The sequence below is a fragment of the Tachysurus fulvidraco genome, chromosome 11 (assembly GCF_022655615.1).
Source record: "Tachysurus fulvidraco isolate hzauxx_2018 chromosome 11, HZAU_PFXX_2.0, whole genome shotgun sequence".
NCBI lineage: Eukaryota > Metazoa > Chordata > Actinopteri > Siluriformes > Bagridae > Tachysurus > Tachysurus fulvidraco.
The window spans coordinates 16,792,745-16,813,580 of record NC_062528.1 but is presented as its reverse complement, the minus strand read 5'-3'; the positions used below and the strand labels follow the sequence as shown (position 1 = coordinate 16,813,580).

Below are 20,836 nucleotides of genomic sequence, written 5' to 3'. Positions count from 1 at the left end.
CGGTTCACTGACAATTAATTCAAATATTAAGTTTTGGAATGTTTTATGTCATAATTTGTTTTTTATTTTTATTATTTTATTTATTTATTTGTTTGTTTGTTTGTATATTTATTTATTTATTTATTTATTTATTTATTGGGAGGGGGTGCACTGTATACAAGGGGGACCGCACGCCAAAACAGTTTGAGAACCACTGGTCTAGGCCCAGTCATATTTAAAATATGTCGCTCTTGCCTGTCTTCAAAACTTGAAAGCCCTGTTTAGAGAACCCTGTGAGTGACAGTAGAGGTGGTAGAGGTGTGGCCAAAGAGGATAACAGTATTCAGTCCGTCAGTTAGGAGCAGATCTAGTCCAGAGTGATGAATGACCAGTTCACAAAGCCTGAACACATTTAATACATAATACACAGATTAATCTCTGCAGCTATTATTATTATCTGTGTATTATTATTATTATTATTAGTAGTAGTAGTAGTAGTAGTAGTAGTAGTAGTGGTGGTGGTGGTAGTATTCATAGTACCAATAGTAGACTTAATATATACTCAGAGTAATACATGCTTAAAGGAAAACAATAAAGTATCTCCTATACAAACATATTTGGTGTCTGAAATTTGTATCTTAAATTAGTAGCTAACTCACAATTTGTTTTCATAAATATCTAATTGATAATTGATGTTCTTGTGGATGTGGTAGTAGGACACAGTGTGATGTGCTGCAATCTATAAACATGAACAAAAGTTCCCAACATCGCTTTAACGTGAAGGACAGCCATGTTGGGCAAGCAGCCTTACTTTTGTGCTTTAGCACCATGTGGCATCAATCCAAGCCTATGATGATAATATAGTTATAGTTCCACTCTGAACACTGACTGACTGTGAAAATAACAAAATCACTTATTTTAGATACGTACTAGTATATCATCTAGTACATCACACTCTTGTTTAGAAGTTTAGTTATAAGTTTGTGTGAACATTTTGAAACAGATTTAACATGCAGTAAAGACCATCTTCGGAAACAAAAATAAACCTGTCTAGTACCTTTTTTCCTGACAGTGTATTTTATGCCAGAGGACTGTATTCCGGTCCTTTTCACATGCATCTCCTAAAGCCATTGGTCATTTCACTGTAAAAGAAGGATACAGCAATATGAGAATTGGTTGTCCAATAGTGCTGTATCAGCAGATATGCAAACGGAGCTCCACGCCGGGCATTTGGCAGCACAGAGATACTGCGGCAGCACGTGGGACAAGTGATGCTTTTCACCCAGCTGCAAATCTAAAACCAGGAAATAGTCCTCTTTTTACAGCACAAGACATGATGTAGTCAAGTGAGGAATTTGCTGCATGCTGGAGTGAGAACGGCGGTGTGTATGGATTGTCTTTTTCTTCTACCCTATGCTGTCTCTGTCCCTCTCTCGCTTGCTCTCTCTGCAGGACTAGGTGGCTATGGAGCCTCTGAGCATCCCTGTGGTGTTAGTTACCCTCAGCAGTTTCCTCATCTCTCAGTGGATATTTCATGTCGCATGTCCATGGCTGTCCGATCGCCTCGTTCCAGCTTTCCTCAGGCTCACACACATGCAGAGGACAGAGTGGAGCTCTAGGTCAGTTTTAATGTTTTTGTCTTTTTTTTTATACATTTCCTGTAAGAATGTTAAACCATGTGTATTTATTTCATCATTTCATGTTTACATGTCCCTGTGTCATGATGTATTATATAATGCGAGCCATGTGTATCCCAAACAGGGCCGTCTCCACAATCCATGCTTTGGTCGTGGGACATTTTTGTCTCTACATATTAATTTTTGATGATGCTCTCAAGAAAGACCCAGTTTGGTGAGAGTTTTATTGTGATATTGTTAATATGTGATATATATATATATATATATATATATATATATATATATATATATATATATATATATATATATATATATATATATTTACATAATTCTACAATTATGTTCCTGTCTTTTCTTAAAGGGGAGATCCAACACTTGTGAAACTGAATGTGGGCATAACCACAGGCTACCTCATCTCAGGTCAGCACCTTTATAATTATATAACCCTTAAATTCAGTAGCACAGGTCAGTCTCTGTGCTTTTATTGATGCATAAATTTCATTATGATGTGTGTGTACTGTGGTATGTTCATAATGATATACTTATACAGTATGATGAACTACATCCGTAAACACTGTATCAGAGATGTAGCTATACCTGGAATATGTTATGACTGTTCAGAGTGATTATTCGTGATTTAGCGTAGCCCGTGTACAGTGCATCACAGCTGATTATGAAAATACAGTAACTGCACAGTCATTATTACGGACTTGCTGCTTAGTCGCTTAATCACACTGAAACAGGATTAACCAATCAAGTTGGGTATTAAATGCGACAAAAGTAAAATAAATAAATAATAAATACGCAAGCAAGCAAGCAAGCAAACAAACAAACAAACAAACAAACAAACAAACAAACAAACAAACAAACAAACAAATAAATAAATACATTAAAAATCCTAACCAAGTATTTTCAAACATTCATACAGCACTTCTCAATGGTTGTTGGTTAGATGGTATAATATTCTAGCCTTTAAATAGAAATATTGGAAAAATATAGACATAAATTTAGAGCATTTAGCAATTATGGAGAGCTATTTACATTTTTATCTCATTTTGTACAACTATTAAGGGCCTTGTTAAGGGGCACAGAATTGGCAGGCCAGGGATTTGATCATGTAAGGTTCTAATCCGTAGACCAACACCTAGGTTATCTCATCTCAGAATAAATGGAATAAGGTTCTTCAGTAGGGCAAATTATGGTTAAAAACCTTGATCTGAGAAAACTTAATCTGTCATAGAGGACAAATATTAACTGTTATCTACTGTAAAATAAAGACGATTATAAAACAAAGCTAGCAGATTAACAAGCTAGTATTTAACAAGTGCTAGATAAAATAGGTTCAATCAGGACACCTTTAAGGGTCTTTGGGTTTGCTCTTCTCATTTAGAAAGCTAGAAGCCTTATCTATCCAAAGAACCAATTTCTTAAGGAACCCTTTTTACTAAGTATGGTTAAAAGGTGCATTCTTTTACTTATCTCTGACATTTACATGACGATACCTCCAGTAAACACTGAGTAGTTTTTAAATATAACAATCTGGAAATGTTCATGTTGATGCCATAGTGAGCACTACATATACTATTTTTGGGTGGGGTTTAGTATGAATAGCATTCTCACTATGCCAATGTGTTACATCCACCCTAATTCCATCTCTGTTCACTCACCATACTCTCCTACATTCCTTACATACATTTTTTTCATGGTCAATGTTTTTTGTTCTCATTTTCTTTTGCTATGATTGTTATTTGTTTCACCTGTTCACTTTTTATCCCTTGTAATTCCGGATATTTATGGTAGGTTTCCTGGTATGTTTGGGATGAATCACTTCTATAAAGATGCATTACTAAGTTATGGATTTCCTTCCTGTGTCAGTGCTGTTCCCATTGTTAAGCTACAATTTTTTAAAAGTCTTTCTATTCGCATGAGCCTGTGTTTAATCCTGTGAATATTTTTCATAATAATAATAATAAGCTATTATTATTATTATTATTATTATTATTATTATTATTATTATTATTATTATTATTATTATTATTATTATTATTATTATTATACATGGATTTGTAATATTTCTGTATCTGCTGTTAAAATTGCCAATATCTATTTAAGATACAGCAAGTGACGTCTGTTAAATTCAGTTAAATTTCATGTTCTATCAGAACTTTTAGGTCGTACAAACAATTTCTGTCAGTTTGTCTATCGGTCAGGCTTTAGTTTGCAGCAACCCTTTAGCTTCTTAGTATCGCTTAATCTTTTTCCTTAGATGAGATTTCTTAATTTGTTTCTATTTTGCATTACAGTTTTCATAGGAAACATCAGTTAAAATCAAATTTACCTGTATGTAACTGCAGGTTCATTCTGAGTAATCAATGATCATTATATTGTATTGTTTGGTTAACTCTTTTAACCAGGGGCCAAAACTTAGTGTAGCGGCACAATGATCTTAAAGCCGCCGAGCAGTTGAGCAATAAAGTCGTGACACGTTAATCATCCTTGCAGTTTGCTGTTTATTCTACATCCGTTCGAAAGCTTGTTTCTATATACAATGTATAACAGTGATTTGCTTAAGTTCAACAATACTGCTTCTCAATGCATATATTATTCTCATACCGTGATTATACGGTCAACCAAAAAATATGTGCTCCTACACTCACCCCCACATGCTTCCAGAGCTACACACAGGTTCTCCCGCAGTCACATGACATACACTTAACATGGCTCCTACACTTAGAATTTGCATCTGTTTGGGGATCCTGTATTCATCATTGTATTTCTTTGCCACGAAACACTCGACAGTGGTGATTAATAGCTTTTATGAACTTAGAAACCCAGGGTTTTAAGATTTTTAGTTTTTTGTAAGTAATTCTGTTTTTGCTTACCCAACTAGAGGCAATAGTTCTTTGAAACATAATTTTATTTTCACAAATGTTTCTTTTTTCAAAGTATATGATGATTTTGAGCCCATTTTTGCCTTCTGAGATGCCCCAAGTACTTGTTCGTAAACTTCTAAAATCTGCAGGTGTTATACTTAACCACTAAAATTGTGTGTAAGATTATCCCAACAGTGGTAAAAAATTATCTCACACTGAAAGCCAGTGATGTCCTGATTAATTTTGTGCCTTGCAGCGATAAAATAATTCACTCTTTTATACTGATAAGTCGTCATTGTACTGGTAAAGAAGATCACAATGGGTTTTCGACACTGTGTAAACTTTGTTTCCTTTTCAGATCTGCTGCTTATGATCTACTTCTGGGACTTCATTGGAGAGAAGTATTTTGTCATACACCACCTCGCTGCCCTTATTGCTTATTATTATGTACTGGTGAGTTTGTAGATTTTACAGATACTCACTAAAGTCATTTTTTTCTTTCTTCCTGGGATTTATCATTATATATATATATCTGTATATTAGTCTAATTGTAATACACCATAATTATAATATGTATAATAAAATCAGAGGCAAAAAGGGGTCTTCTAAATCAAATGACAAGGTTTTGGCATTAAACATTAACATACAGTACATAATACGTAAGACTCCACATACAGACAATAATACAACTACGACAACTTTAAGAATGGAGCCAGAATAAACGTAAAGGTCAATAAAAAGCCGGGAGCCAATTAACATACGTAAATATCTCTCAAATTCTAATTAAAATTCAAATGAGCTTTATTAATAAAACAAATTGTACATGTATGAAACTTTCTAAGTTAGACAGGTGAACAATCATACAAATAAATAAAATTTATTTAAAAAAACAACAACTAATACATAAATACCAAAACAAAAGCCTGTTGTGTGCGTGTGTGCATGCGTGTGTGTGTGTGTGTGTGTGTGTGTGTGTGTGTGTGTGTGTGTGTGTGTGTGTGTGCGTGTGTGTGTGTGCTCATGAATGCATTGCTGATTGGTCAACTCCTTCCTCTTTTTGTGGCAGCGAAATGCAGTCTCTTTTTTCTTCAAGCTAATTTTATATTGAAATCCCCCCCCCCTCTGTCTGTCTGTCTGTCTGTCTGTCTGTCTATCTATCTATCTATCTATCTATCTATCTATCTATCTATCTATCTATCTATCTATCTATCTATCTATCTATCTATCTATCTATCTATCTATCTATCTTTATCTTTATCAAACCTGACTCTGAGCAGGAGTTATCTGGTTGTTTGTTTGAAAATACACAATGTATAAAAGTTTCCCTATCATTCAAGATTCAATGATTCACAGTGAAAACACAGCAGTTTGAACCGTACAATGAAATTCTTACTTTGCACGTTTCCCTTACAAAAAAGAATAAAAATAAATAATAGAAATGAAATGTATGGGAAACTACAGTATATACAGAGTAATGTGCTCAGTGTGTTGTGTGTCAGCAGTCAGTGGGGGTTATGGGCTGTGAGGTAGTGGTGTTAGGTTAAACGTTATAAGTCATATGTTAAACACTAATTAATATGAAATGTTGAAATAATATAAACTAAACAAATGTTTCATTTAATTTTAGTTTGGATATTTGGAAAAATGATAAAGAATGAATGGATATCTAATATATTGTGGATATCTTTGTAGATGTATTGTAGGCTAATTTATGCTCAAAGGAGAAAAGAACAATTCATTTTGAGATTTACAATTCAATTTTTCTAAATATTGTCATAATAATGCATTAGAACATCGTAATTAGAACATCATACTGATCATTTAACAATTTGGTTTAATTTTACATAAAGCTTTTTACTTTTTCAACTCTTCTGAACCATTGTTGCATCCGTCAGCTGTATGGTCTGGTTTTTATCAGCGATCATTTGAAGACTTTGGCAGGAAGGAATTAGTGTTGAGTCTTTGGTGAATTTGCACTGACCCGTTAGTTCCTCTTGGCTGCACAACTATAAACTGTTGCAGAAATGACATTATTTACATTAACATCATTTACTGTCCAGTGTCACAAAAAGGTTTTCTTCTATTTCTAGTCTGGTTCCTCTCAAGGTTTCTTCCTCATATCATCACAGGGAGTTTTTCCTCACCACCGTCACCTCTAGCTTGCTCATTAGGGATAGATGTCATAGATAAATAGTAACTTACTTTTAAACTTATTGTATTTACTTCTGTAAAGCTGCTTTGAGACAATGTGTAAAAGCAAGCGCTATACAAATAAATTGTGTATCATATCTATATCAATCAAATTGTACATATCTAGATTTGGAGATATTCAAAACAACAAAACACAGATTTTTGTTTGGGGAGAAAAAAAATTTAATACTTTTTTTTCATCATAAAGTGTATGATCACTTTCATTTGTGTGTGTTTTTTTGTTGTGTTTTGTTTTTTAGAGTCAGGGAATATTGCCCTATTTTGCTAATTTCCGTCTGCTTGCTGAATTTTCCACCCCCTTTGTGAACCAGAGGTACAATCTTACACACAAACACACACACACACACACACACACACACACACACACACACACACACGCACACACACACACACACGCACATGCACACGCACACGCACACACACACGCGCACACACACACACACACACAAACACACACACAAACACACACAAACAGACGCACACAAACACACACAAACAGGCACACACACACACACACACACACACACACACACACACACACACACACACACACACACACACACACACACACACACACTTACTTCTGCTCAGCACTATACAGTACAAAAGCAAATACAAAAATGTGGTTGATTGCAAAAGTTTACACACCTGTTTTTTTTTTCATGTTTTAAATATTTTCAATATCTAAATATTTCCACATAACGTCTAGTGTTTGGTGATTCATATGTTTTGTTTTGTATGTCTGTGTGGTATGACTTCCTCCCACCTCTCAAAAAACCAGTAGTTGGATTGGCAAAGCCAGATTATATGAATATGTGTGTGTGTGTGTGTGTGTGTGTGTGTGTGTGTGTGTGTGTGTGTGTGTGTGTGTGTGTGTGTGTGTGTGTGTGTGTGTGTGTGTGTGTGTGCGCGCATGTGTGTGTCCCACCCTGGGTGTATTCCTGCTTCACAACCAGTGTTCCTGGGATACACTCCAGATCCACATCAAACCTCAGCCGATTAAAGCAGTCACTAAAGACACTGCTCACTGGGTGGAACATGGCAAAGACTCCTTTTAACTATATTTCTGTTGATCCAGTGTAGGTTTTTTCTGGATTATTGTCTTGTTGCAGGATACACCCAAGGTTTATTTTTGCAGTATTGTGTGTTTTCAGTCTGTACCATGTTTTTAGATCAGTGTAAAATGGAAGTTCTTCTATTCATAAACAATTAATAATTATTAACAATTATAAATGAATAATATAATCATGTCTACTCTGAATGTTGATTATGATAACTAACTCATAGGTCATGTATAACTTAACACTGACCTCATTATATGATTTCAGGTGGTTTCTTCAGGTTCTGAGCTACCACAAGCTTTCCAAACCCAACCTTGTTAACGGAGTAGCCATGGCGTCCTCCTTTTTCCTGGTGAGGATCGCCGTCATTCCAGTCTACTACAGCCAAATGTACAGTGTGTACGGCACTGAGGCCTTTTACAGACTCACCCCAGCCGCTCGCAGTGCCTGGATCCTTTGCAGCCTCTGCCTCGATGTCATGAATGTCATGTGGATGCGTAAGATCCTTCGGGGCTGCCTCAAAGTTCTACGCTCGAGCAGATCCCAAAAACCAGTGATGGAGAAGGAGAACCCGAAAATCGACTGAGACTGAGAAAATTAAGCCTAGTCAACTCTCATCTTTATAGACAGATACTGTGATATTAAACACTACGCCTGTAGGACCATGAGGGCGCATGCTAGACAATACGGGGTCTATAAATGGGGATGCATAAAGAGCAAATAGTGACCTCGCTGTAAATGTACAATTACCGACTGTAGGCCGTGTGTCAACATGAACAAATTGTCAGTCCTCTGTTCCTGTACCAATCAATGGAAAGAGAAGACAAGACCTTACATTTTTATAGAGTTCTTTTACAATTCTCTTGTTTATGATCCGAATTGAAACTGTGAACCGATTCCACATGTCCGATATTTTCACTGCTATTCAGCTGCTATTTGAACTTTTTTGTCTTTTGAAAGTGACTGCACAGCACAGCACACAAGCAACCTTTCAAAATCACACCTTACCCTTAGGATTTGATTTGAAATTTAATTTAATTTAATTTTAGAATTTGATTACAAATGAAATTTAATTTTAGCCCAAAACTTTCCAATCGTTTCTCTTTTCACACAAAGTTAGCTCACTTTAACTAAACGCTTTAATGTATGGAGCTTAACGTCTAATGTTAGCGAAGTCAAACATGATAATAGGTTTTATTTCACAATAATAAACATACAAAGTTGGAGTTGAGATAGGAGGAAGGGGCGGGGCTTCCCGATCGTGTCAGTCAATATATAAGTGTTCAAACAAGAAACAAAGAATTTTGATATCATTTTTGAAAGACAACTTGTTCCAGAGTACACTGAGATTTAAAATGCGAAGCTACTTTTCATTGATTAATGGAGTAAAGGAGGACTGACAGCTTGTGTATATCAAGTTACGATCTTACTTAATAAATTGTAATCTTCAAAGTGACCTATATTTTATGGTAGATAGAAATTATTACAATTAGAGCAGGTAGCACATGATCAGAGCACCTACTTTACCTGCACCTGCAAACGGGTTCAAAATGTACTATAAATGAACTCTTCACAGATTAACCCAACGACGGAGGATAAAAATCCGGACAATCAAAACCGAAGATGCTAAGCTGCTATGATGCGAAACCAAATTTGCCTTTATTTTATCGGATGCAATAAAGTCAGCACAACATCAGCACAGTTTAATGTAAAAGAATTAACGAGTCCATAGCTTGTGACTGGAGCAAAATGGATGCCGTGACTTACTGTATATGTAATACATACAAGAAGGGACCATGCATGCCTATAAAATGATTTTAATTCTCTGGATGAATGTAAGTACACAAACCCACTTGAAGCAACCTGTATAAAAACCGTCTACTCCAGAATATCATGTGAATTGTAATTTGAAGTATTATTAATGAATGAGTTAAAACACTAGGTTCATGTTTTATCATTCATTCATTCATTTTCTACCGCTTATCCGAACTTCTCGGGTCACGGGGATCTCAGGCGTCATCGGGCATCAAGGCAGGATACAACAAGGATGCCAATCAACCTACCATGCATGTCTTTGGACCAGGGGAGGAAACCGGAGTACCCGGAGGAAACCCCCGAGGCACGGGGAGAACATGCAAACTCCACACACACAAGGCAGAGGCAAGAATTGAACCCCCAACCCTTCAACGTGCTAACCTCTAAGCCACCGTGCCCCCCCTCATGTTTTTATCAGCTATGTGATATTTCTGACCATAACTATTAATGTATAAATAATTGACTTTGTGTATTTGCTTAATGAAGTCTAGGTGGTATTATGGAATGTTAAAAACAAAAACAGCATCATCATTATTAATGAGGGGAAAAAGAAAATACGTTAAATAACATTATAGAGTTGCTGAAATTGGCAGGAAATTTGTACGCACTTCTTTTAAACCATTGTTTATAATCAGTTATATATCATTTGAAAACGTATTTATTCTCCAAGGCAATTATCTTTTTTACGTTTTCCAATTGCCTTATTTAATCAGTTTGATCTATTAATTGTGTTGTTTTTATTAATTTTTTTTATCTTTTTTTTGCTGTTGTTTTTGCTGTGCTACAGAAATGATGCCGAAGTAACTTGATTTTTTCTCCACTTCAGACACAAACGTATTAACAGCAGATATGTTAATCCCTTTCCACTGCTTCTCTCTTTGTACCCATCCCGAGGCATCCAGACATTGTACCAGCCCCCAACGTCCTCTGTGGGACGTAGCCTTTGGATGTCCACTGAGCCGAGGCCGACTCTAAGAATTCTGAGACATCTCCAGTTAGACTCTGTGATACTAAGGAGATCTGAAGTCCATGATCCTTACACCAATACAACATTTAACTGACTGTATATTATAATCACACCCCCAGTGTCACCCATATTCGGATGGGTTCCCCCTTGAGTCCGGTTCCTGTCAAGGTTTCTTCCTTTACCAATTTAAGGGAGTTTTTCCTTGCCACTGCTGCCTGAGTCACCTCAGACTTGCTCATGGGGGAATAAATACATACACATTGTGAACTATTTATATCTAATAATAATCTAGAATTTTTTATTCTGTCAATTCTTTTACTTTTATTAATCGTTATTTCCTTTATCATTAATTATGTTTACCTTCTGCTCTATGTTTATGTTGTGTAAAGCTGCTTTAAGACAATGTCTATTGTAAAAAGCGCTATACAAATAAACTTGAATTGAATTGAATTGAACAAACCTCATCATCTACCAATTTTAGTCCAACTACATTGTGACACAGAGAGTGAGATTGCAAACAAAGAAAGATTTCATAAAATATGTTGGAAAATAGATTTGAGTCTAATCGAGTTTCAGTTAGTATGTTTTTCTTCCTAAACAGGTATCTATCTATCTATCTATCTATCTATCTATCTATCTATCTATCTATCTATCTATCTATCTATCTATCTATCTATCTATCTATCTATCTATCTATCTATCTATCTATCTATCTATCTATTGTAGTGGAAATTTTTACTTTAGAGAAGAACACATGAATCTGTCCTTCTAGGCTTCTGTATTTCCCATGGCTGGTAGTTATTGTGACTAGAGATTTCAGTTGTTTCTTCCTAAAACTGCCTTTAATCAGACCTTTCCCATGAGACCTTTTCTGTTCCCGTGGGATTAGCTTGGTCAGAAGATGAACAGGCGATGCTTCTAAGCCAATGGTGGATGATGTTTTGGTTTTACATGTCCTGTTTCATTTTATTCCTGTCTATAAAATGCTGGTGTTATCAATAATGGAGGCCCTTCCTCTCTGATTTTACATGTAGAGTGTTGGGTCCTTCTGCAAAGCTGAAAACAATAAACCGTGAAAACCTTTATACTCTTGCCCGTGCCTGTTGGTGTGATATTTTTATGCTTTAATTCTCTCGAACCTCAAAACTTCCACGACAGGCTGGCGTTGTCGGCAGGATTCCGCGTTTGAGAGTCGATTCCGGGGATTCCCGGGGAGGCTTGCAGCGCTCGAGCCTTGAAGGCTGTTAACTTCACCTCGACCGCAAAATTGGCTATGAGCGTGAGAGGACTCGGGAGTTCACCGTGAGCCGCCTCAACGCTGGAATCAAAAGTAATTGGATGTGTGGAAGGTGAGAGAATCTTTTTTATTTGTGTTAAAGAACACTGATTAATCTGCTAAAGTTGTAAGGGTTTTATTTTGAAAACCATAGTTGAATTCATTAGTGTTGAATAGTGAATATTGTTGGTTGTCTCTGTGTAGAAAGTGCTGTAAAGACAGGATTTAAACCTGGATCTGTCGACAGGTCAGTGACCTGGATAGGCACCCAGTGCAAGGCCTAAAATACAAAAGTAAAGCACGGCACTAATCTGGGATTAGGTGCTAAAGGTGTCTTGTTTGCGAGGTTTTGAGAAAACCCGCCGCTAAGAGCTGACGAGCTCGGTGTAGACTCTCCGGAGAGCAAAGCAGGTTTGGGGAAAAGAGAAAAGGCCAAAACAAAAGATAACACACAGACACATAGCACAGGCTTTCTGGTGCAGAGACTGTCAACAATAAACTAAGATAGTCATGGGCAACAGTATTTCTAAGAGCATGCTCAATAAAAACCCAGTGTGTGTCACCGGACCTAATGTGAATTATATGAGAAATAATTATGGTCCTGATTCTGTGTCACAATTGCTGCGGTGGGTGACGGAGTGTGGCTTCCCAGACGGCGGCAGTTTTAGCTTGAAGCAGTTAGATTTGCTGAAAGGTAACCTGACCAAAATGGAAAGAGATAATGTTGGGAAGAAGAAGAAGAGCAGGGTAGAAATAAACTGGACAGCTTTTCACTTGTGGAAGTTAGAGGCTGAAAAAAGGTTTCAAAAAGCACAATGTACTCCAAAGAGAGCATCTATACAATATGTGCAGAATACACAAAGTACAATAAGTAACTCACAAAGTCTCCAGTGTCTTAAGTCTTTTTCAGATGATCCTGACCTGGATGGACCGCCTCCTCGACCACGTCTGGCAGCGACTGCGTCATGTCGACAGGTGTGTGCAGATCCGGAGCCAGCTCGTGTGGAGCCGAAGGAGAGTCCACTGCCTCCACCGAAGGCAGTTAAGGCTGACCCACCCTCTCCACCGATCGCGGATCGTACACGCCAGAAAGACAAGCAAAAGGAGACTACGGATCTTGAACCTGTCAGAGAAGAGGCTTCGATTCCAGAGGTCAACGAGAAATTGAAAACTGAAAACAAAGCTGAAAACAATAAACCGTGAAAACCTTTATACTCTTGCCCGTGCCTGTTGGTGTGATATTTTTATGCTTTAATTCTCTCGAACCTCAAAACGTCCACGACACTATCTATCTATCTATCTATCTATCTATCTATCTATCTATCTATCTATCTATCTATCTATCTATCTATCTATCTATCTATCTATCTATCTATCTATCTATCTATCTATCTATCTATCTATCTATCTATCTATCTATCTATCTATCTATCTATCTATCTATCTATGGTGCGAAGCTATAGTGAATGATTGTCAGTCCAGTTTATCCCTATAGTAGTTTATCTGTCTTAATGCTGATGTTGAGAACGTACACTCACGATATCAGGTAGTGTTTGTGTTTCTCTGTGGTTTTGTATTTCAAACTTGTTATATGGGGTAATGAGTGGATCATTAAGGCCTTGTGTGTATATTTATCACTCTCTGTTTTTTACAAGTTGGAGGAGATCATGAATGACACAGACTGGGTACAGAAATCAAAAGGGACCAGAAATGTTCTTCCTATTGTTCATTAAGCAGTTCATTGTTAAATCAGCTGTAATTACCCGGGCTGCATTCCAGTGTGCATACGACAATACTAAAGCATTATTACTGCACTGCTAATGTCACAAAAACTCAGTCAATACTCGATTTATTTTCCATTCTCAGTGAATTAAAGGATTTGACACTTTTGCAGTCAGAGGGACTGATTTTCAAATCAGCTCCTTAAAAAAAGAAAGAAAAATAAAATGTTTTGTGTAAATAAACCATCAGGAATCTTAACATTGAGTACATGCTGATAAGAAATAATATTAATATTAATATTAACATTAACAACAACAATAATAATAATAATAATAATAATAATAATAATAATAATAATAATAATAATAATAATAATAATAATAATAATAAAGAATTTCTCTAATGAAAGATAAATCCAGTGAACCTCTACTGTCTTGTGTTGTATAATTATAGTGCTGTTCGTCATCCAGCCAGCAGGTGGCGATAAACACTCCACAGAACCATGTGTGCGGCATCACTGAAACCGATGAAGAAGTCGGTTCATGGAGTATGTTTGGTAAGGCTTCGACATTGACAAGAACATGTGGATATTTTTATTAATATTAAACATTTAAAAGGAATTTTGTGACATTTCTGAAGCAGGACACAGTGTTATAGTGAGGTAAAAGTTTTGTATTGATTTGTTTGACAGTGTGTGTTTAAGTGCAGGGACTTTTGTGTGACATGAATGTAAAAGTATTTATGAAGCTTTACATGTGGTTTATTTCTGTGTTCAGGACTACAGGCACTTCTGTGTGATACAGTTACATTAATGTCATTCATTTAAAGGAAAACTTTAGCGGGTGATTTGTGTTAAAAACGTTTTGTTGCATCGTTACAATCCAATAAACATCCACAATACACTAAATACTAAACTACTGACTTCTAGGCAAAATGTATTAAGTGCCAAAACCCCTTCACACTCACACTCACACTCACACTCACACTCACTCACTCACACTCACACTCACTCACTCACACTCACACTCACTCACTCACACTCACTCTCATTCACACTCATTCACACTCATTCACACTCATTCACACTCACACTCACTCACTCACACTCACTCTCATTCACACTCATTCACACTCATTCACACTCATTCACACACTCACACTCACTCACACTCACACTCACACTCACTCACACTCACTCGCACTCATTCTCACACTCACACTCACTCACACTCATTCACACTCACACTCACTCACACTCATTCACACACTCACACTCACTCACACTCATTCACACACTCACACTCACACTCACTCACACTCATTCACACTCACTCACACTCACACTCACACTCACTCACACTCACTCACACTCATTCACACTCATTCACACTCACACACACTCACACTCATTCACACACTCACACTCATTCACACTCACACTCACTCACACTCATTCACACACTCACACTCACTCACACTCATTCACACACTCACACTCACACTCAGCTCACAACAACTCACACTCTCACTCACTAGCACTCACACTCACTCAGCACTCATTCTCACACTCACACTCACTCACACTCATTCACACACTCACACTCACACTCACTCACACTCAATCACACACTCACACTCACTCGCACTCACACTCACTCGCACTCATTCACACACTCACACTCACTCACACTCACTCACACTCACTCACACACTCACACTCATTCACACACTCACACTCACACTCACTCACACTCACACTCACTCACACTCAATCACACACTCACACTCACTCACACTCATTCACACACTCACACTCACACTCACTCACACTCAATCACACACTCACACTCACTCGCACTCACACTCACTCACACTCATTCACACACTCACACTCACTCACATCAATACAATCACATCACTCGATCACTCGATATCACACAATCACTACTACACTCACTACAATCATTAACATAAAAATAAAACAATCACATAAACAAAATAAAACAAAATCAAATAAAACTATACAATCACACACTCAATACACACACTAAAAATCTCAAATCAATACATCAATCAAAATCTACTACTCATATCATAGATATACACTAAATAAAGACTAACAATACTAAAACTACAAATACGCTAGTCTCTCTAAACTCATGATATATCTATCTTATCTATCATATCTCTATCTCTCTCTATATCTCATGTCTGTAAACTGTCTCTATCTAAACTGTCAATTCTATATATATATCTCTATATCTCATCTATTATCTATCTCTCATCAAAGTCATTCTCTATCTCTCTTTCATCTATCTATTACAACACACACACAATGTATGTACCTCACTGTCTCTCTCTCTTAAATGTAATTCTCTATCTATATCTATCATATCTATCTATAATCTCTCTATAATCTCTCTCTCTCTATCTATCTCTATCTCATCACACTGTCATTCTCTCTCACTATCTCTCTATATCACTCACACTGTCATTCTCTCTCACTGTCTCTCTCTCACACTCTCTCACGTCTATCTTCTCTCTCTGTCTCTATCTATCTCTCTCTCTCTCTCTCACACACACACACACACACACACTGTCTGTCCCTCACTGTCTCTCTCTCTTACACTGTCATTCTCTCTCTCTCTCTCTCTCTCTCTCTCTCTCTCTCTCTCTCTCTCACACACACACACTGTCATTCTCTCACACTCTCTCTCACTGTCTCTCTCTCTCTCTCTCTCTCTCTCTCTCACACACACACACTCTCACTCTCTCTCTCTCTCTCTCACACACACACACACACACACACACACACACACTGTCTGTCCCTCACTGTCTCTCTCTCTTACACTGTCATTCTCAGTCTCTCTCTCTCTCTGTCTCTCTCTCTCTCACTCTCTCTCTCTCTCACACACACACACACACACACACACACACACACACTCTCACTCTCTCTCACCGTCTCTCTCTGTCTCTCTCTCTCTCTCTCTCTCTCTCTCTCTCTCTCTCTCTCACACACACACACACGCTCTCTCTCTCTCTGTCTGTCTTTCTCTCACTGTCTTTCTCACACTGTCTCTCTCTCTCTCACTGTCTTTCTCACACTCTCTCTCTCTCTCACTGTCTTTCTCACACTGTCTCTCTCTCTCTCTCTCTCTCTCTCTCTCTCTCTCTCTCTCTCTCTGTGTTCAAGCAGTAGTTTTGATCGAGTGTCGATGTCCAACACAAATACTTATTATGATTTTCCTTTCTGTATATAAAAGCAAACCTGAGATGGTGTTGTAAAGATGCTGTGAAACTTTCTCTAACATGTTTACATACTGTTTACAAACAGTAAAGCTGGGCTTTGTTTTGATATTGCAGTCTTCAGCTGTCATCGTATTTTCAGGATACAAATTGAGATGTATTGTGCAGCCCTGGTTTTCTTGCAATAGTGTTTATATACAGTGACCGTGGCAGTTGTTTTGTGTTCATCTCGGACAGAGACGATGTGCAGTCGTTTTGGCTCAGTCAAAGCGGAGACTGCTGCGATGCCTGATGAGAGTCGAGCTCCACCTCCAGGCTGTCCCATGCACCAGGACTCCAAAATAGGTGACTAGAATGATAGTCAGTTGGATTAATTTGTTTGGATTCTACAAAAACTCCACCAAATATCTGACCTTTAAGTGAAGTTGAGCTATTTTTAATAATTATTTTTTTGTCATCCAAACATTTACACTGCGTTCACTGGAAGAGTGATGAGTTTCAGATTCAGACAATGACTTTACAATCTTTTATCAGACTTGAGCAAACACATAAGACATGAACATTATTAATATTTGTTTTGTTGCTGAGATATTATTAATTAATGAGGTTTAGTACAGCAAAGTATTGTGATATTCAGCTTAAAAAAATAGTCATAGTACTGATTTTATTCCTTTGGTCTATTTGTCTTGCAAACACACAGAGCAACAGTTGAGAGAGAGAAAAAATATTGACTTGATTTTGCTTAATCATCTGTTTGTTTATGTCTCTCTGTGTAGCTGCTCCTCCTTCCGAGTGTCCCTTGCACCGAGCAGCTGCTACAGAACAAACCCAAGAGTGCACAGATGTCCAGCACATCAGGACAGAGCCTTCGAGTTTTGTGCAGTGTCCTGTGACAGGAGCTAGAGGAAGCAATCCTACGGCATCTGACATCAACCTGATAACATGGTGTGATATTCATTCATTCATTCATTCATAAAGCAGTTACAGAAGATGAATGAATGAACGATGAGCAGAATTAATCTATCAGCAGGGGTAGTCAAGTAATAAAAAAAGAATAGAGGTTTCTCACATTCTCAGTAAACCTAAAGCAGCTTCTTTATCTCTTGATTTCAGATGCCTCCTCTAACAGCAGCTTCTCCCGGTCAGCCCTTTCTCGGTCTGTGGTTCGAGAAAGAAGAGCCCACATCCCTCGTGCAGGATCGAGCAGAACTGGGTTTATCCTCCGAGCAGATGTTCTGGAACGCGATGCTGAGGAAAGGGTGAGTGAGTATTAAAAAACTCTATTCAGGGCCGATGTGGTCGTTTTGTAGAGGTTAACGTAAATAATGGAAATGCAGTTTATCATCTCATTACCGTGGATTTTTTTTCTTGAACGTGTCCACCAGGTGGCGCTGGAGGGAGCAAGACGTCTCTCAAAAGACATGATGAACATCATTTCCATTCAAACCAGAAAACGAGACGCGTGGAAGGAGACCTGAAATGGGAAGCTTCCATTCAAAAGTGCGCATACAAGTGAAGCTTGAGTTTCTATAAGCAGTGATGCTCTTTATGATTCGCTTTGTGTGTCATTAAAAGGGAGTGTCCGTGTGGACCTGCTCTAAAAAGGTTCGGAGGCACAAAGCAAAGAATTACTCCAGAGCACACGATTCCGTCACTGGAGTGAGTTCAGTACCAGTGTTTATTTTACAAACAAAACAAGAAGAAAACAGAAAGGGACTGATTTCTCATTCTAATTGTCTTAATCTGTGTCCTTGCCAACACAAAAACAAACCAACATTAGTTTATATGATGTATAGATAATCAAAATATTTGTGTAATATGATCTCCGTACGTTCGATCTGATATTAATTATCCATGGTCATCTTTGGTTTTTCTATCTTCATTTTGTGCTAGTTCATTGAATGAGAGAGATTTTGTTTGTGTATATTTTCAAGCCCTCTGTGGCTTTTAGTCAACAGTTCTGCGGCGTAGTGTGTTAGTAAGTGAGCGAGGGTGAGAACACAAGCAAACAGCCAAAACGACAAGAGTATGCATTTATCGGATCACACTCAGGATGCAGATGAATAGTTTGACAACCCTAAAAGTTACGCGTTTCTTCGCAAAGGACTTGCAGAAATGGCCTTTTTAGAGAGGCCCAGGTTAGGCCGAACCCGGTCAGATCCAAAAGAGGAAACGGCTTAGTGAACAACCACTACTGCAAAATCATACACAATAATAAACTATAGAAAAAAAAAGAAGAAAGCTTCTTCTTGAGCTTTTTTCCCTCCCTCTTATTGTGTCTCCCTCTTGCTAAAGGCATGAGCTGCCATTGACAGGACCAGACTGATTGGGGATAGTGGTGGCAAAGAGGTGCGTATGGCATCGACACATACGTAGGGAAGTCATGGGTCGGATCACACCATCCTAGATGTGCCGGAGGCCGTCGCGTATTAGGAGCGGTGTGGGATCGCATGAGTGGCGTGTGGAGAGGGACCGCGTCATGATACTGTGCTGGCTATATGGAACATAGGAGAATTATTCGTTATACTTATTTATGGGGATTTATTGAGCTTGTTTAGCTCAATCGGACAGGAAGTACCATGTTTACCGAAGGTCTTCTTGTATATTCCTGTACTAATGATTACTAATATTGATGGTAAAAATCAGACGTGAATAATGTCAATGAAACCTGGTCACGGTTAAAATTGGTGTAACAGTTAATAAATGAGATGTTGAGAGGGAAAGCAAACCACAAGATACAGGGTGACTTTTTACACTTATCTCTCTGAACAGGAAATTTAACGGGGATTAAAGTACAGCAGTAATCATTAAATGTAACATGTTTTGCTGTTTGCTTTGAATCTAACAATATCCTATTATGTATCCAGGGTTTGCGTATCTATTGGTTTCCGTGGTCTGTATTATACTGTTAATATGACGTTTATCCGAACTGTAATGAAGCAAAACATTGGCCAAGTGGTGAACTTAAAGTAAAATGAATACGGCTGATATTCACTATTCATGATTATTATCATTGTAAATTTTGTATTGTCTTAGGGTAAATGGTAAAAAGAAAAGAAAAATTAATAATAAAAAAAAACAAAAGAGTATATATATTATATAGCGTCTCTATAGAGTCGGAAATGAGTTTATAGTTCGAGTTTGCAAATCGGACGCAACCCTTTGCTACTATCACAAGTACCTTTTTTCCCAAACGTTGTCGGAGAGTCGCGCTCGTACTAAGGTGGCTAGAAGATAGCATTCACGAGCTCATGTAGATCTAGTAAAAGCAGAGAGGAGGAGCGGGATTGTACGAATAGGGTGTTTGAACAAGGGAAAAACCCATGGGGTTTTTTTTTTAAAAAACCACTTTCAGCGAAAGATGTCTGAAGAAAGTGAGGGAGGAAATATAGGGGGGTTTCAAGCTACGTGAAAAAGAAGAATTTCAGTGATTGAGAAATCGGGTGAGATTAACGAGAATTTCGTGAGGATAGTTATTACAGAAATATCTAAAAACAGGTAGATAGATTATATATAAGGGAATTTGACAGAGATGGAGACTCCCTTTGTTAGCTAATCAGGTTAAGACCTGATATAATTAACAGCTAATTTTTTTAAATATCGTGCTTTTTCAGCCATCATGAACACACACACACAACACCCACACACACTCACACTCGAAGACATACACGACTTACGCGCAGAACACATACACACACACACACACCACACCCACACACACACCCCACAACACAGTCTATTTGAGGACCTGTGTTAGCCGGATCAGTTGAATGAGGGAATAGTGGACAAAAGTGGCAATTGTTCCATTTAACCATGCTCTATTTGGAATAAAAAGTTGCTGGGTGGATTTACAGTCTTGGATTTTCATTTGTTAAAATTTTAAAATAGCAAAAATTTGGAATTCGGGTTGTATGGTGTTAAGGGTCTGTCAGAAACCTTCACATGGTTGATTGCTGTTATAAAACAGCGCACAACAGGAAGGTGTACGCATTGCACTGCGCTTAACCCGACGCGGGAGGGAAGGGAAAAACCTGTGAAACCATTCCATT

The 20,836-nt window shown here is 37.7% G+C and overlaps 2 protein-coding genes across 2 annotated transcripts; both read left to right on the top strand.

Moving 5' to 3' along the window:
* The first annotated feature begins 485 nt into the window (after positions 1-485).
* Positions 486-10,540, top strand: LOC113642892 (TLC domain-containing protein 4-B-like). The gene is made up of 6 exons (XM_047820238.1): positions 486-1,598; positions 1,741-1,830; positions 1,978-2,036; positions 4,848-4,942; positions 6,940-7,013; positions 8,029-10,540. Exons 1-6 carry the CDS (start codon positions 1,444-1,446, stop codon positions 8,345-8,347), a joined length of 792 nt encoding a protein of 263 aa, XP_047676194.1. The 5' UTR covers positions 486-1,443; the 3' UTR covers positions 8,348-10,540.
* A 1,753-nt stretch (positions 10,541-12,293) lies between these two features.
* LOC125145944 lies at positions 12,294-18,212 on the top strand. Its single transcript, XM_047820927.1, has 6 exons — positions 12,294-12,971; positions 13,995-14,097; positions 17,025-17,132; positions 17,564-17,676; positions 17,901-18,046; positions 18,173-18,212. The coding sequence occupies exons 1-6, from the start codon at positions 12,330-12,332 to the stop codon at positions 18,210-18,212; spliced, it is 1,152 nt and encodes a 383-aa protein (XP_047676883.1). The 5' UTR covers positions 12,294-12,329.
* The last annotated feature ends 2,624 nt before the right edge of the window (positions 18,213-20,836 follow it).